This window comes from Heterodontus francisci, chromosome 4, assembly GCF_036365525.1.
Source record: "Heterodontus francisci isolate sHetFra1 chromosome 4, sHetFra1.hap1, whole genome shotgun sequence".
Taxonomy (NCBI): domain Eukaryota; kingdom Metazoa; phylum Chordata; class Chondrichthyes; order Heterodontiformes; family Heterodontidae; genus Heterodontus; species Heterodontus francisci.
The window spans coordinates 95,621,817-95,640,185 of NC_090374.1; the positions used below are offsets into that span (position 1 = coordinate 95,621,817).

General features: G+C 45.7%; 1 protein-coding gene across 6 annotated transcripts in view; it reads left to right on the forward strand.

The window, feature by feature from the left end:
• Positions 1-18,369, forward strand: part of LOC137369151 (dmX-like protein 1) — a 289,553-nt gene that overhangs the window by 86,987 nt on the left and 184,197 nt on the right. For all 6 annotated transcript variants that reach the window (XM_068029885.1, XM_068029888.1, XM_068029887.1 and 3 more), the window contains exons 6-7: positions 7,696-7,762; positions 12,942-13,117. In XM_068029885.1, the coding sequence (XP_067885986.1) occupies positions 7,696-7,762; positions 12,942-13,117 (243 nt within the window). The remainder of the gene's footprint in view (positions 1-7,695; positions 7,763-12,941; positions 13,118-18,369) is intronic.

The following is an 18,369-nucleotide window of genomic DNA, read 5'->3' on the forward strand; positions in this document are numbered from 1 at the left end:
TGTTCGTATGAGAAGTGGCCGAGCTGAGTGTTGTCAATTCACACATGGAAATTAACTGCATGTCTGCAGATCATGTCACCAAGTGGCACCATGTAGATGTAGAGGAAGAAGCAGCCAAGGATAGATCCTTGGGAAAGCTTGGAAGAAATGGCGTGGGGACCATTGGTGGAGATGCTCTGGCAACAATTAGAAACATTGGAACCAAGCGAGGGCAATTCCACTTAGCTGAATGGAAGAAAGGCATTGGAGGAGGATAAAAGCAAAATACTGCGGATGCTGGAAATCTGAAACAAAAACAAGAAATGCTGGAATCACTCAGCAAGTCTGGCAGCATCTGTGGAAAGAGAAGCAGAGTTAACGTTTCGGGTCAGTGACCCTTCTTCGGAACTGACAAATATTAGAAAAGTCACAGATTATAAGCAAGTGAGGTGGGGGTGGGGCAAGAGATAACAAAGGAGAAGGTGCTGATTGGACCAGGCCACATAGCTGACCAAAAGGTCATGGAGCAAAGGCAAACAATATGTTAATGGTGTGTTGAAAGACAAAGCATTAGTACAGATTAGGTGTGAATACACTGAATATTGAACAGCAGCAAGTGCAAACCTGAAAAAAAACCTGAAAAAAACAATGGGTAAGCAAACTGAACAAACTAAGATGAAATGAAATAAATGCAAAAAAGGAAGAAAAAATAACTAAAAATGAAAGTAAAATGGGGGGCTGTCATGCTCTGAAATTATTGAACTCGATGTTCAGTCCGGCAGGCTGTAGTGTGCCTAATCGGTAGATGAGATGCTGTTCCTCGAGCTTGCGTTGATGTTCACTGGAACACTGCAGCAATCCCAGGACAGAGATGTGAGCATGAGAGCAGGGGGGAGTGTTGAAATGGCAAGCAACCGGAAGCTCAGGGTCCTGCTTGCGGACTGAGCGGAGATTTTCCGCAAAGCGGTCACCCAGTCTGCGCTTGGTCTCCCCAATGTAGAGTAGACCACACTGTGAGCAGCGAATACAGTATACTACATTGAAAGAAGTACAAGTAAATCGCTGCTTCACCTGAAAGGAGTGTTTGGGGCCTGGGATAGTGAGGAGAGAGGAGGTAAATGGGCAGGTATTACACCTCCTGCGATTGCAGGGGAAGGTGCCCTGGGACAGGGACGAGGTGGTGGGGGTAATGGAGGAGTGGACCAGGGTGTCGCGGAGGGAACGATCCCTTCGGAATGCTGACAGGGGAAGGGAGGGGAAGATGCGACTGGTAGTGGCATCACGCTGGAGGTGGCGAAAATGGCGTAGGATGATCCTTTGGATATGGAGGCTGGTGGGATGAAAAGTGAGGACAAGGGGAACCCTGTCACGGTTCTGGGAGGGAGGGGAAGGGGTGAGGGTAGAGATGCGGGGAATGGGTTGGACACGGTTGAGGGCCCTGTCAACCACAGTGGGGGGAAATCCTCGGTTGAGGAAAAAGGAGGTCATATCAGAAGCACCGTCATGGAAGGTAGCATCATCAGAGCAGATGCGTCGGAGACGGAGAAACTGGGAGAATGGAATGGAGTCCTTACAGGAGGTAGGGTGTGAAGAAGTGTAGTCGAGGTAGCTGTGGGAGTCGGTGGGCTTATAATGGATATTAGTAGACAACCTATCCCCAGAGAATGGAGACAGAGAAGTCGAGGAAGGGAAGGGAAGTGTCAGAGATGGACCATGTAAAGGTGAGAGAAGGGTGGAAATTGGAAGCAAAGTTGATAAAGTTTTCTAGTTCGGTGCGGGAGCAGGAAACGGCACCGATACAGTCATCAATGTACCGGAAAAAGAGTTGGGGGAGGGGGCCTGAGTAGGACTGGAACAAAGAATGCTCGACATATCCCACAAAAAGACAGGCATAACTAGGACCCATGCGGGTACCCATAGCGACACCTTTTACTTGAAGGAAGTGCGTGGAGTTGAAGGAGAAGTTGTTCAATGTGAGAACAAGTTCAGCCAGGCGGAGGAGGGTGGTGGTGGATGGGGACTGGTTGGGCCTTTGTCCCAGGAAGAAGCGGAGAGCCCTCAAACCATCCTGGTGGGGGATGGAGGTGTAGAGCGATTGGACGTCCATAGTGAAGAGGAGGCGGTTGGGACCAGGAAACTGGAAATTGTCAAAATGACGTAGGGCGTCAGAAGAGTCACGGATGTAGGTGGGAAGAGACTGGACCAGCGGAGAAAAGATAGAGTCAAGATAGGAAGAAATAGGTTCAGTGGGGCAGGAGCAGGCTGACACAATGGGTCTGCCGGGACAGTCCCGTTTGTGGATTTTGGGAAGGAGGTAGAAGCGGGCTGTCCGGGGTTGTGGGACTATGAGGTTGGAAGCCGTAGAGGGAAGATCTCCAGAGGAGATGAGGTCAGTGACAGTCCTTTGGACGGTGGCTTGATGTTCGGTGGTGGGGTCATGGTCCAGAGGGAGGTAGGAAGAGGTGTCTGAGTTGGCGTTGAGCTTCTGCAAGGTAGAGGTCGGTACGCCATACAACAACAGCACCACCCTTGTCTGCAGGTTTGATGACCATGTCGGGGTTAGTGCTGAGAGAACGGAGTGCCTCAAGTTCAGAGGGGGACAGGTTAGAGTGAGTGAGGGGGGCAGAGAAATTGAGACGACCAATGTCTCGCCGGCAGTTTTCGATGAAGAGATCAAGAGCGGGTAAGAGGCCAGGGGGAGGGGTCCAGGTAGAGGGAGAATGCTGGAGGCGGGTGAATGGGTCTGCTGGTCGGGGGGAGGACTCCTGGTCGAAGAAGTGAGCCCGGAGGCGGAGGCGACTGAAGAAGAGCTCAATGTCATGCCGAGCGCGAAATTCATTGAGGTGGGGGCGTAAGGGGATAAAACTGAGACCTTTGCTGAGTACAGAACGCTCAGCATCAGAGAGGGGGAGGTCAGAGGGTATAGTGAATACACGGCAAGGGTTCAGATCAGAAGGGGTGGGATCAGAGGGAAGTGAAGCGGAAGGAGGATCTGGAGGAGCATTCGTCCCCATCAGCTGCTGGAGCTTGCGTTCCTTAACACCTGAAAGGAAGAAAAAAAGTTTTTTGTTAATGCGTCGGATGAGACGTAAGATGAGATGAAACTGCGGAGTAGAACAGCTTTGAGATAAGGTGAGACGGTGCTGCTGGAGAGAGAGGTCCAGTGTGTGCATGTGGCGGCGCATAGCACTGAGTGTGGATCTCAGGATGCGGCGAGAGTAGCAGTCCGAGGAGCATTGTATTTCTCAGAGATACCTGTGATCCTGGGTGGTTTCAAAGCATGATGGGTGAAACTGCAGTTGGAATCCACGTGGAATAAGTCGGAGCCGGAGACAGTCACTGAGGAAGGAGATGTGGCTGTGAAAACGAGTTTTGGTAGATATCCTTATCAAACACCAGAAGGGAAATAGAAAGCAATGAAGGTGAACAAGGTAAAAGAGACAAACGAAAATCCTGTCGGAGAGAAGAGCAGAACTTCTTCAAGGTAGGCATTCCTGGAAGAGAAGTGGCAGTGAATTAAACACTAAAATAAAAGCAAAATACTGCGGATGCTGGAATTGGAGGAGGATGGTCTGGTTGACTGTCAAAGGAGAGCGGGGATGAGCAGGAATAATGCACTGCTGTCATCATCACTGCGTCTTTTATAACTTTGGTTTACACGGTTTCATTGCTGTAGCAGGGAAGGAAATATGATTGTATCAATTCAAAAACAGAATTGTAGGAAAGGTGGGCACCAATGTGGGAGGCAGCAGCAAGATCCAAGAATTTGGAGAAGAATTGGAAGTTTGAGCTGGGCAGCAGTTTGCAAGGACAAAGGGGTCGAGAGTGTTTTTGACAAGGTAGGTGATGTTGGTGGTTTTGAAGGGTGAGGACAGTAACTGTGGAGAGAGAACTGCTTTCAGTGCAATTACTGAGAGGGCCAGGAACATGTGGACAAGATGATCTGGGTGAAAACGTGCATGCAGAGAAAAACTGCAGACATACAGGTTCCTAGTTCGGGCAAGTAGGAACCTTGCGAGAAGTTGGCCTTGGGCGAGAGAAAGTAGGGAGATGAAGTAACGGCTGCTAAATTGATCTCCACCTTAGTGACAAAGAAGTCCGTAAGCTCCTCCTGCTTATTGGTATTAATGGTGGAGATGGTAGGCAAGAGAGGGATTTAAGAAGACGATTGGGAGGGAAGAAAAAAAAAATTGAGGGTAATCTTGTTCTCCAGGATGATTTTCGAATATTAACTTATATTTTATAGCACCTTTAACATAATTAAATGTCCCAAGGTGCTTCATAGCATTATAGAGCAAAGTATTACAATGAGCCACAAAAGGCGATATTAAGTCAGATGACCAAAAGCTTGGTCAAAGAGGTAGGTTTTAAGGAGTGTCCTCAAGGAGGAAAGTGAGATGAAGAGGCGGCGGGAGGGTCTTCCAGAGCTTGGGGCCTATGCAACCGAATACACAGCCACCAATGGTGGAACAATTAAAATCAGGGATGCACAAGAGGATCTTTTTATTCGTTCCTGGGATGTGGGCATCGCTGGCCAGGCCAGCATTTATTGCCCATCCCTAATGGCCCTTGAGAAGGTGGTGGTGAGCTGCCTTCTTGAACTGCTGCAATCCATGTGGAGTAGGTACACCTACAGTGCTATTAGGAAGGGAGTTCCAGGATTTTGACCCAGTAACAGTGAAGGAACGGTTCCAAATCAGGATGGTGTGGCTTGGAGGGGAACTTGCAGGTGGTGGTATTCCCATGCATCTGCTGCCCTTGTCCTTCTAGGTGGTAGAGGTTGCAGGTTTGGAAGGTGCTGTCTGAGGTGCCTTGCTGCAGTGCATCTTGTAGATGGTACACATTGCTGCCACTGTGATTCGGTGGTGGAGGGAGTGAATGTTTGTGGATGGGGTGCCAATCAAGCGGGCTGCTTTGTCCTGGATGGTGTTGAGCTTCTTGAGTGTTGTTGGAGCTGCACCCATCCAGACAAGTGGAGAGTATTCCATCACACTCCTGACTTGTGCCTGGTAGATGGTGGACAGGCTTTGGGGAGTCAGGAGGTGAGTTACTTGCCGCAGGATTCCTAGCCTCTGACCTGCTCTTGTAGCCATGGTGTATATGGCTACTCCAGTTCAGTTTCTGGTCAATGGTAACCCCCAGGATGTTGATTATGGGGGTTTCAGCGATTGTAATGTCGTTGAATGTCGTGGGGAGATGGTTAGATTCTCTTTTGTAGGAGATGGTCATTGCCTGACACTTGTGTGGCGCGAATGTTACTTGCCACTTATCAGCCCAAGCCTGGATATGTCCAGGTCTTGCTGCATTTCTACATAGACTGCTTCAGTATCTGAGGAGTCACGAATGGTACTGAACATTGTGCAATCATCAGCGAACATCCCCACTTCTGACCTTATGAATGAAGGAGGGTCATTGATGATAGTGAAGAAACTTCAAACCTCTTTGGCCAATACATAACTATCTCAGACTCACCAGGGGAATAGGGGCAGTTTGAAGCAGCATTGCTACAAAGGAAAGAGGCTGTAACAATTTTTAGTTTTTCTGAATGAATGAGAATGAGAGAAATGCATGTGTGTTTTCTTGTACTTTCTCTTTCTATTTTTATAATGCAATGCTCCCCTAATATCACATTTCATTCTGCTGGATGGGGAGATGTGACAGAAACCACACCTGCCAAAATGAGACACATTAATTTTGTCATATGGAACCTTATTTTTGAACTGTGACTGGACATTGAGCAAACTTGCTTAAAAAGACCACAGAACAGTCACTGCAAACTTGGCTGCACATTTGCATTCTAAAAGACAGTTACATGAAGAGACAATGGGAGCACTCGCTGATTCAATTAGCCAGATGGATTTTGTCAGTAATGATGATCAAGAGTCATTGAGCCAGCATTCTCCGCCCCCCCACCTGAGAGTGTCTGGTAAGCTTGGAGGAATCCACAAATCTCGCAGGTGAGGTTGCTCCAAAAAAGGAACTAGTCACATGACTAACCTGCTGGCCAATCTGGGGTTTATTGAATTGTGCATGACACAGAACAGGTTTGGGAAGAGACTGCAACTGAACTTCAAGAAGAGAGCATCTCTCTCTCTCATGCCAAGTTCCAGGGAAGTAACTTAAGTCTCAAGATCGAAGACCAGCGAAACAAGTTTGAAAGTGTACTGGGCCCCAACGAGAACTGCAAGACTTAACTTAAGTCAAAGACTTTACATCTAATCCAAAACCAGTACTAAATTCCATCTATTACTTTAAACCTTTCCCCCACCCCCCAATTCTTTGTCCTTTTCTGTCTCTATTTGCGTGCGTTTATCGCGTATGCATGCTCGTGTGGTTGCATTGCATATTTTTAATAGTTTTAACTGAATTAGAGTTTTAAAGTTAATAAACTTACACCTTTCTTGTTTAAATCTGAGTAAACCTGTCTGGTTTATTTCTTTGCAACCACAATTAGAGAGCAGTGAGCAAGGACTCACTGAGGGAAAGCTAAAAACAGTGTTTTAAAAATTAAAATAAAAGCAAAATACTGCAGATGCTGGAAATCTGAAATAAAAACAAGTTCCGAAGAAGGGTCACTGACCCGAAATGTTAACTCTGCTTCTCTCTCCACAGATCTGCCAGACCTGCTGAGTATTTCCAGCATTTCTTGTTTTTATTTTAAAAATTAAACCTTGTTACAGCCAAAACAGGAAAAGGCTGAGAGGGAAGCCCCAGACTCCTGCCTCACCCGGTCGTAACATAAAGTACACAAAAATGTTTTATTTTCCATATGCTAAATGGAATATTTAGGATGTTAAATGGAGTATGTAGGGGGAAACTGTGTAATACCTACAGAGTGTACTCTTTGTCATAGACCAACTAATAAATGTGAGAATGTAATTTCCTTTCACTTTGTTGGTGTTTTGTTATGTCTTAGTTTACTTGCACATTAATGTTTCTTTTCTCCTATTCCAACATTTCACAGCCCCTTTTCCCAGGCACATTTGAATTATAGAATGATAGAATGGTTACAGCACAGAAGGAGGCCATTTGGCCTGTCGTCACCTGTGCTGGCTCTCACCCGTTCCCACCCCCCACCTTTTCCCCATAGCCCTGCAAATTTTTTCTCTTCGGAGAATTATCCAGTCCTCTTTTTGAAGGCCTCAGTTGAATCTTCCTCCACCACATTGTCAGGCATTGCATTCCGGATCCTAACTACTCGCTACATAAAAAAATGTTTTCCTTATGTCGCCATTGCTTCTTTTGCCAGTCACCTTAAATCGGTGTCCTCTGTTTCTGGATCCTTCTGCCAATGGGAACATTTTCTCCCTATCTAATCTGCCCAAACCTCTCATGATTTTGAGCATCTCTATCAAATCTCTTAATCATCTTCTCTCCAAGGAGAACAGCCCCAGCTTTTCCAACCTGTCCACATAACTGAAGTCCCATATCCCTGGAACCATTCTCATGAATCTTTTCTGCACCCTCTCTAATGTCTTAATATGCTTTCTATAGTGTGGTGCCCAGAACTGGACACCATACTCCACTTGGAACAGAACCTGTGTTTTATACAGGTTTATCATAACTTCCTTGTGCTTATACTTTATGCCCCTATTTATAAAGCCCAGGATCCCATATGCTTTAACCACTTTCTCAACCTGCCCTAATAGTTGTTAATAAAGAAAATATTTTTGGCCTTGGTGTAATGTATCTAATAATGTTAATTTGATTTTACAGATCTGCATCTCCCATCCATCTGTTAAAGGTGTCTCCAGATGGTGAATTTTTTGCAACAGTGGGAAAGGTATTGTTTTTGTTTGGTTGCGATAGAACACTGACCTAATATGTTCTTAAATAAAATAACTACCATAATTGTTCTAAAATACGCAGAAGTTGAATTAGTTGAGTTGACAAATCACATTAAGCATTAATTTCATATTGTAAACTTCAGCCATTAAAAGCTTAATTTTTGTGCAAACTGAGAATGAAACAGACTGGAATTTTCACAACTGGGGAATTATGGATGATTTAATTTTCAATTTGATTTAGTAAAATACCTTATTGACAGGAAGGATTTGTTATCTGACAAAACAGTCCACTGAATTAGATCCTACTGGTCTATTGTTGCAAATAGAAAATAATTTGACAGTTTACATTATGAATTCAGTTTGCATTTTTTTTTGCAAGCATAACCGATCTCATGTCAGTCTTTTAACCTTCTTTATGCTAATAAAAATATGGATAATGATGCAATGATTTGAAAAGAAGCAATTTGTTGTCTGATAAGATAAAGTTAGTTTAAAAATCTATTTGAGTGCAGAGTTTCTTATAAGACAGGTAGCTGAGTTTGGCAGAATTTGATATTTCATCTTGAACTCTTGCCAAATATTTGTAAACTAACTATATGATGGAAATTAAGTATAGAAGACAAAAACATAATATATTTTGACCAAGAGCTCATGTTTTCATGGGTAAATTTTCTACAACAACATTCACGTGCTCCACTTAATCTTTCCATTGTATGAATTGTAGAATGGTTAAAGCACAATGACTCGATAGCAAAAAGTGAAAAATTGAAAAGCGTCTTCATCACAGCTCCTACTGATGGGAACATACTAATACTGTTGTAAAACGAATGGGAAAAAGAACTTATTCCAAAATTATGTATCTTTATTGAAAACAAAATTGAAATGGTTCAGAGCACTGCTGGAAACAAATGCAGTGGAATTTATGAAAGTCTTGCATTTTACTGTATGTATTCATGCAGAATTATAATACAGAAGTTGCAGGCATTGAGTTGGCATACGATTGGTGCTGTGATTGGTGCAGCATGGTTTTCATCTCCCAATTCTCTGACTTCATGATAGCTATTCTGCTTTGGAGAGATGTCACATAGAGGGGGAGTTGCATTTCCATGAGAAGATAAATCATCAAGCAAACTGTTAATGAAAGGTACATTCAACATGCGAGACAGTCTTGCAGTCAGACTCACCTTTATCTGTAGCCTTAAGTAGATCAAAAGCAGAATACTGCAGATGCTGGAAATCTGAAAGAAAAGCAGAAAATGCTGGAAATACTCAGCATTTTCTACCCTAATTAGATCGTTTACTTCATCCAGCTGAGACCTTAACAAAACTGAATTTTTTTTGCAACTTTTTAACCTTTTCACCTTCGATTATTTCTATTCTCTTATTGTGAACGACTGGCAAGCATGTCACCGTATCTTCTAGGGTGTCTATTTCTACCTTAAAATGTAGGAAAGCTTTTGACAACCTGCTAAGGTAACAACAAGTATTTATATAGTGCCTTTAAAGTTGTAAAACATCTCAAGCTGTTTCACAGGAGTGTAATCAGACAAAAATTGATGCTGAACCAACAAAAGAGATAATAGGAAAGGTGACTAAAATCTTGGTCAAGGAGGGAGGCTTTAAGGAGGTTTTTCCAGGAGGGTAGAGAGGTTTAGGGAAGTAATACGAGAATTCGGAGCCTGGATGGCTGTCACTGGTGGGCTAAAAAAGTCAGGCTCGCACAAGAGGCCAGAATTGGAGAAGCGCAGAGCTCTTGAAGAGCTGTAAATCTGGAAAAGGTGACAGAGAATGGTGGGGAAGGGGGGCTGGTGAGGAAAATAGGAAGATGTCAAGCCTTGATAACGAAAGATAACCAGAAGCTTAGGCAGAAACCTGAGGTTTAAAAATGTTTGTACAGGTTGGAGAAAAGCAGAGAGGTTTAGGAATATTTCCTCCGAGATGCAGACTGAGGCAGCTGAAGGGAGTGATGACGCACAAAATGCCAGAACTAGAGGGCCAAAGGATTCATGTGAACATACGAATTCGGAGCAGGTGTAAGCCATTTGGCTTCTTTGAGTCTAGTCCACCATTTAATAAGATCATGGCTGATCTGACTGTGGCCTCAACTCCCCTTTCCTGCCTACCCCTAATACCCTTTGACTCCCCTGTTAGTCAAGAATTTTATCTACCTCTGCCTTAAAAATATTCAATGACCCTGCCTCCACCGCTGTCCGGGGAAGAGAGTTCCAAGACTCAGAACCGTCTGACAGAAAAAAAAATCTCCATCTCTGTCCCCTTATTTTTAAACTGTGTCCCATAGTTCTAGTCTTTCCCACAGAGTAAACAGCCTTTCATCATCCGAGTCCCTTCGGGATCTGTTTCAATAAGATCACCTCTCATTCTTCTAAACTCCAATGGATACAGACCCAACCTGTCCAACCTTTTTCATAAGATAACCCCCTCCCATCCCAGGTATCAGTCGAGTGAACCTTCTCCGAGTTGCCTCTTAACACTTTTATATCCTTTCTTAAATGAGGAGACCAAAACTGTACACAGTACTCCAGTGTGTGGTCTCGCCAATACCCTACACAACTGTAGCAAAACATCCCCATTTTTATATTCCATTCCCCTAATACAATTCCAGTCATACAACCACTCCAGTATTGTACCCATCCATTAAGTTTAAGAGTAAATGAAAGGTATGCTTTTTCAAAATTGATTAGAGTATATAGTTTGAGGAAATTATGTTGTAAGTTAAATGACATCGCATGTATAAAATACATAATGGTGCTTTTTTTATAGCTTTAAAGGGGTCAGACATGCTGCCAAGAAAAGTGGCCAGTAGCAGAGCTGTGTCATCAATAGAAATGTAGTGGCAGTTTATGTCTTTACTAAGTATAAAATTATGCTAATCATATGCACAGTAATATTTGTACTTCATTCTGAGACTGAACATAGAACAGCACAGTACAGGCCCTTCGGCCCACGATGTTGTGCCGACCCTTTAACCTACTCTAAGATCAAACTAACTACCTACTCTTCATTCTACTATCATCCATGTACCTATCCAAGAGTCGCTTAAATGCCCCTAATGTATCTGCTTCTACTACCACCGCTGGCAGCGCATTCCACGCACCCACCACTCTGTGTAAAGAACCTACCTCTGACATCTCCCCGAAACCTTCCTCCAATCACCTTAAAATTATTCCCCCTGGTGATAGCCCTTTCCACCCTGGGAAAAAGTCTCTGACTATCCACTCTATCTATGCCTCTCATCATCTTGTACCCCTCTATCAAGTCACCTCTCATCCTTCTTCGCTCCAATGAGAAAAGCCCTAGCTCCCTCAATCTTTCTTCGTAGGACATGCCCTCCAGTCCAGGCAGCATCCTGGTAAATCTCCTCTGCACCCTCTCTAAATCTTCCACATCCTTCCTATAATGAGGCGACCAGAACTGAACACAATATTCCAAGTGTGGAATGATGTGGAATTGTTCAGTATTTTTTTGTAAATTCAATTTGGTACCATTGCACTAATTTGGAGGGCAATAGTTTGCATTCTAAGCATTCTATTCAATCCCAAACTAAACTTCTGACCACATATCCTCTCCATCGCAAAGATTACTTATTTCCACCTCATGACATCAACCATCTCTACCACTGCCTGAATCTGTTGGTTGCTGAAACGCTCACCAGTGTCTTTGTCATCTGTAGCCTCGGCTATTTAAATACTGGCCAGCATCCCATTCTCTACCTTGGCTAAACTTCAACTCACCCAAAGTTCTGCTGCCTGTGTCGTACTCCGCCAAGTCTTGCTCATGCATCGCCCCTGTCCTTGCTGACCCAAGTTAACTCCACAACATCTCCGGTTCAAAATTTTCAACCTAGCACTTAAATTCCTTCAAAACTGTCTCTGCCTGTGGCTGTAACCTCCTCCAGCCCGATAATCCCTCAGGACACTGTTCTTTGACTCAGGCCATTTGTGCACGCTTCCTACTGTCCCACCATTGAGTGTGCCTTCAACCTTTCCATCTCCACCCTTCCGAAACCCACCCTCTGGCCATGTTTTTGGTCACTCCCTCCTAATGTCCCTTGTCAGTTTGTATCTGTGTTTGTTCTATTCTGAGAGTTACCTTGGGGCATTTTTTACATAAGGGCTGGATTTTCCTGCAGGCTTCAGGGGCCTTACGTCGGGAGTGAGACCGGCAACACAAACTTCGGAGAGGCAGCCTCTTAATTAATTAAGAAAGGTGGGCAGGCTCCTAACGTTGCAGGCCCAATTAGAAAGCCGGCTGTTCGGGAGCCGCGGCAGCCCCACCAGAAAAGGTGACCACGAGGGCTCCTCAGCATGGAGGCACCCTTGCTGGCCAATGCAGAATGGCTGCATTGAAGACTGCCAAAGCTGGTAGGGACATCCCTCTGCAGGCCAACTCGTGACAAGGCTGCAGCCTTTCATCCCGTTGGTCTTGTCATTAGACCGTGGAGCCTTCCGCCAGCAGGTCGCTTCGATTGAGCTGGCAGCCTCAGCACATAGCAGGGGACTGCTCCGACGTGGGTGAAATACCGGTGCTAACTCAAAGTGGAGTCTTAATTGGATTAATTGGCTGCCCACCTCCATGGAGTGGGCCACTGACCCTGTTCCCAGCCCGTCGAGGAAAGTCCTCTGAGGCGGGAATACGTTGGGGAGCCTCAGGGAGCTCCCTGTTATTTTCCCGGCCTTCCCACCTCGACCCCGTCTCCACGGTCCGGAAAGATCCAGTTTAAAAGTCCCGCATAAATGCCAGTTGTTGTAGATGCTGTGATTTAATACTGGAGGACAACCATGATGATCTTGGCCATCATTAATTGACAAAGAAACAATCTGTATATAAAAAAGTCTCGAGCACATAACGTTTCATTTTATTAATTATACATTGCTTTGACAAGACAGCTTGTAAATTTATTTTGTATTAATAGACCTTCTTGGAACATGCTAAAGGAATATAAAGCCGATTGATGATTGACTTTTAAATTTGTGCATTTCAAATTTTTTAAATAATTGCAGTTATTGATAAAATAAATCATGGAATATGTTGCACATGCTGTGAAGTATATCTACAGTTTTGGGTAATTATACATTCAGTGAATGCTGGGTGAAAAACATGTTTTAGATCAGATGTTCAAAATTAGTTTCTGTCTCTCCTCTCCTATGCTCACAGGATGACTGTCTTGTAAAAGTGTGGTACAATTCCAGTAGCTGGCAGTCAGCAGTGATGATGCCAGTTGCGCCAATGGACAAGAGAGAAGGAGATACCGATTTTTCCTTTGTGTACTTAGCCCATCCTCGAGCGGTAACTGGATTTTCTTGGCGGAAGACAAGCAAGTACATGCCGAGGTTAGCTAAATACTTGATAAGATCAATCAATGCAGTACAATTGCAAGTGCTGATGTTCGCATGCAGCAAATGTGTGGAGATATGAGTAATCATAATGGTTAGGAGTGAGAAAAATGATTGAAGCTTGGCGCTCAGTGCTGTATTTTGAATGTTCCTTAATTTTATTGTCTCCATTCCTTTGCTTCACAACATTACTCCAAAAAGCAGTTCTGTTAACGTGTTTTAATCATGTTTTAATGTAACTTTATCTTGTATCATTCTGTATTTTAAAAAAAATAAAATTGAGCTTATTTTGTCTATTATTGCTTAATATTTACCAATGAGGTCCCCATTGGCAATCTTTTTTCTAAATTTTAGAGCTTGACATTACATTGCAAAATTAAATTTCTTGACATGCCTTTACATTGTTCCACTTTTCCTTCCAGTCTTTGTCTTTTCTTGCTATTGCTTTATTTTTTGCTGATAGTGGAACAGTTATAGGTTTGTGTAACATTGACACCCTGCCTGATGTTTGATCAGGTAATCCAGGTAACTATGCAACTGTATATAGTGCTGTTCTCTGTTGGCTTAATATATAATACGTCTGTACTTTGTGTGTGTATTTTGGTTAACAAGCAACTACACCATTGAGTGAGAAAGTTTGCAATCTTTCCCGTTCACCCAATTTTGACATTTGGGCATGAATTTATCAGACACAGCACACCTTCATGCAGCTTTTTGTCTTAACATTTTGCAAAAAAACACAGAAAAAGGTGAAGTTCAGATACATATGCCATTGAGTATGCCCTATAGTATCTATTACTCATTGTATTTTTGATCAAGAAATAGTAAATTAATAACCCCTGGATACACAATTGGCCAAAAAATGCAATATAAGTGGCTGATGGTAACAGAAGAACACAAGAAATAGGAGCAGGAGTAGACCATATGTCCCATCACGCCTGCTCCACCATTCAATACAATCGTGGCTGATCCTAGTTTTCAATTTCGCTTTCCTGCCAACTCCCATATCCCTTGATTCTCTGAGAGACCAAAATCTGTCTATCCCAGCCTTAAATATATTTAACAATGGAGCATCCACAACTCTCGAGTAGAGAATTCTAAAGATTCACAGCCCTCTGAGTGAAGTAATTTCTCCTCATCTCAGTCCTAAGTAATCAGCCCCTTATCCTGAGACTGTGTTTTAGATTCCTTGACAAGTGGAAACAATCTCTCTATCTACCCTGCCCAGCCCCTCAGAATCTTGTATGTTTCAATGAGATTGCCTCTCATTCTTCTAAACTCCAGAGGATATAGGCCCAATTTACTGAGCCTCTCATCATAGGGCAACCCTCTCGTCCCAGGGTCCAATTTATTGAACCTTCACTGTACTGCCTCCAATGCAAGTATATCCTTTCTTAAATGTGGAGACCAAAACTACACACAGTATTCCAGATGTGGTCTCTCCAAAACCCTGCACAATTGTAGCAAGACTTGCTTATTCCTGTACTTCAATCCCCTTGTAATAAAGGCCAACATGCCATTTGCCATCTTAATTGCTTGTGCCTGCATGCTAACTTTCTGCATTCCGTGTACAAGCACATCCAAGTCTATTTGAACATCAACATTTAGAAGTTTGATATCTTTTTAAAAAATATTCTACTTCTCTATTCTTAAGACTAAAGTAAATAACTTCACACTTTCCTACATGAAACTCCATCTGCCATCTTTTTTAATCACATTTTTGATTATCAACCCTGTGCTGGTTTCTAAAACACTCCCAATCCTCAGATTTGGTACTACCTTTTGCAACATTGTAAGGCTCTTGATCTAATACTCTACTTAATTACCTTAGTGAGCCATGGATGGGTTTTTCCTTGCTTGGTTTTTGTTTTTCAATGGACTGTATTTCTGTTGGAACATTTTGAATTGTTTCTTTAAAGGTTTCCCACTGTTCATTTACTGACGTACCTTTTCATCTATTTACCCAATTTACATTAGCCAGTTCTCCCCTCATACCTACATAATTGGCTTTGTTTAATTTTAAGCTTCTTGTTTGTGATAGTATGTCATTTTGAAAATAATATGGAATTCAGTGGTATTATCAATATTTCCCAAGAGATTTTTTACTTTGACATTACTAATAAAGCCTGCTTCATTACACAATACAAGCTCTAAGATAGCTTTGTCGCTTCTACAACATATTGCTCCAAGAAACTGTCCCAAAAACGTTCTGCAAACTCAACTTCTAGACCACTCTTGTGAATTTCACTTTACCTGTCTATCTGAAGGTTAAAGACCTCCCAGAATTATTACATTGCCTTTGTTACAAGCCCAATAACTACTTGTTATGCTCTGTCCAACAGCATAACTACTGTTATGGGGGCCTATAAACTACTCCCACCAGTGTTTTCTGATACTTCCTATTTCTAATTTCCACCCATAGTGATAATACTTGATGACCTTCTGAGGTCAGCTCCTTTCTCACTCATGTCCTTATGTAATCCTTTAATATCAGAGCTACCCCTCCTCCTTTGCCATTCTGTCTGTCTTTCCAAAATATTGTGTATCCAGGTTTTCTGGCGGGTTCTGACTTAAAAAAAAAAAGGCAGGAAAACCTCGAGTCTGTTGGGAAGTGGCTGTTCCCGATGTCAGCAGCTGTTGGCTCTGAAACGAACAGCACTTTAAAAAAAAAAAATTTTTTTTTAAAATATCTTTAAAAGAGTGTTCCACTCTCTGCAACTGTGTGTGAGAGAGGGTGGGAGCGGAGAGGGGGAGGGTGGGAGCGACAGAGAGAGAGGGGGGGAGCGACGGGTGGGGGTGGCGGAGGGAGCAACAGAGGGGGAGAGGGGGGGAGGGACGGAGCAACAGAGGGGGAGAGGGGGGGAGGGGCGGAGAGAGAGGGGGAGGGATGGAGCGACAGAGAGAGAGAGAGAGGGATGGAGCGACGGGGGGGGGGGGGCGGAGGGAGCAACAGAGAGAGAGAGGGAGGGATGGAGCAACAGAGAGAGGGGGGGGAACGGAGCAACTGGGGGGGCGGAGGGAGAGAGAGAGGGAGGGAGGGAGCGACAGAGAGAAAGAAGGGAGGGATGGAGTGACAGAGGGGGAGGGGGGGAGGGATGGAGCAACGGGGGGGGCGGGGTGACTGAGCAACAGAGGGAGGGGCGGAGGGAGCAACGGAGAGAGAGGGGGGGAGGGAGCAACAGAGGGAGAGGGGGGGACGGAGGGAGCAACAGAGAGAGAGGGGGGGAGGGACGGAGCAACAGAGGGGGAAAGGTGGGAGGGACGGAGCAACAGAGGGGGAAAGGTGGGGGGGACGGAGCAACAGGGGGGGAGGGGGGAACGGAGCGGGAGGGGGGGAGGGAGCAACGGGGGGGAGGCGGAGGGAGCACCAGAGAGAGAGAGGGGGCTGTGGAGGGAGCACCAGAGAGGGGGCTGTGGAGGGAGCACCAGAGAGGGGGCTGTGGAGGGAGCACCAGAGAGGGGGCTGTGGAGGGAGCACCAGAGAGGGGGGCGTGGAGGGAGCACCAGAGAGGGGGGCGTGGAGGGAGCACCAGAGAGGGGGGCGTGGAGGGAGCACCAGAGAGGGGGGCGTGGAGGGAGCACCAGAGAGGGGGGCGTGGAGGGAGCACCAGAGAGGGGGGCGTGGAGGGAGCACCAGAGAGGGGGGCGTGGAGGGAGCACCAGAGAGGGGGGCGTGGAGGGAGCACCAGAGAGGGGGGCGTGGAGGGAGCACCAGAGAGGGGGGCGTGGAGGGAGCACCAGAGAGGGGGGCGTGGAGGGAGCACCAGAGAGGGGGGCGTGGAGGGAGCACCAGAGAGGGGGGCGTGGAGGGAGCACCAGAGAGGGGGGCGTGGAGGGAGCACCAGAGAGGGGGGCGTGGAGGGAGCACCAGAGAGGGGGGCGTGGAGGGAGCACCAGAGAGGGGGGCGTGGAGGGAGCACCAGAGAGGGGGGCGTGGAGGGAGCACCAGAGAGGGGGGCGTGGAGGGAGCACCAGAGAGGGGGGCGTGGAGGGAGCACCAGAGAGGGGGGCGTGGAGGGAGCACCAGAGAGGGGGGCGTGGAGGGAGCACCAGAGAGGGGGGCGTGGAGGGAGCACCAGAGAGTGGGGGGGTGGAGGGAGCAACAGAGAGTGGGGGGGGGGGGTGGAGGGAGCAACAGAGACAGAGAGAGAGAGGGGGGGTGGTAGCAACAGAGAGAGAGAGGGGGGGAGGGAGCAACAAAGACGGGGGAGGGAGGGAGCAACAGAGAGAGAGAGGGGGGAGGGAGGGAGCAAGCAATAGAGAGAGAGAGGGGGGGAGGGAGGGAGCAACAGAGAGAGAGAGGGGGTGATGGTAGCAACGGGGGGGGGGTGGAGGGAGCAACGGGGGGGGGGGGGGGGTGGTGGTGGAGGGAGCAACCGAGAGAGGGTGGGGGGAAGAGGGGGGTGGCCAGAAAGAGAGAGAGAGAGACAAAAGGGGAGAGCAGGGTAGAGGGCGTCAGAGTCATTTGCTTACGGCCCAGATGGGGGCCATTCTGTCCATCGAGCCCATGCTGGCTCTCCGTGGAGCTTTGCAGTCTGTCCCACTCCTTGGCTCAATCCCCGTAGCCCTGCAAGTCTGTTTCTCAGGGGGCCATCCAACTTCCTCTTGACGTCATTGATCGTCTCTGTATCCACCACCCTTGTGGAAAGTGTGTTACAAGTCATTCCCACCCAATGCATAAATAAGTGCTTCTTCATATTCCCCTTGCATCTTTTGCACAAAACTCTCAGTCTGTGTCTCAGTTCTAGAGGGGAGAGAAACACACACACACACACACACACACACACACACACACACACACACAGCGCAGGCAGAGGAGGAAGGGAGATCAAGGTCTCTCCTGAAAGGTGCATATCTATCCAGAATACTCTGCATCGCTCTATCAAGTGTGTGGGCAGAGATTGACTACTTATTAAAGCAAAAGCAAAGCCAGGTATGTCACTAAATCAGTTTTCAATATAGTGATGAGAAAGTAAGCCAATGAATTAGTCTTCTCATTTAAAGCTTCTTCACAAAAATGCATATTTGTTGATTTTATTAGTAAGTTAAATTTTTAATGCCTTTATCTTGCAAAATTTGCTCGCCGGACCCCTAGGCCAAGCAAAAATGGCAATGCAGCACTCCATCTGAAAAGGTTGGGCAACCCTGCTGTTGCCTTATCTTAAGTTTGTGTGCTCTGCCCTTTCCTGCTACATTCTGATTATCATTACCCTTATTGCTATCTTGCTCTCTTGCTTTCCCTCTAAATG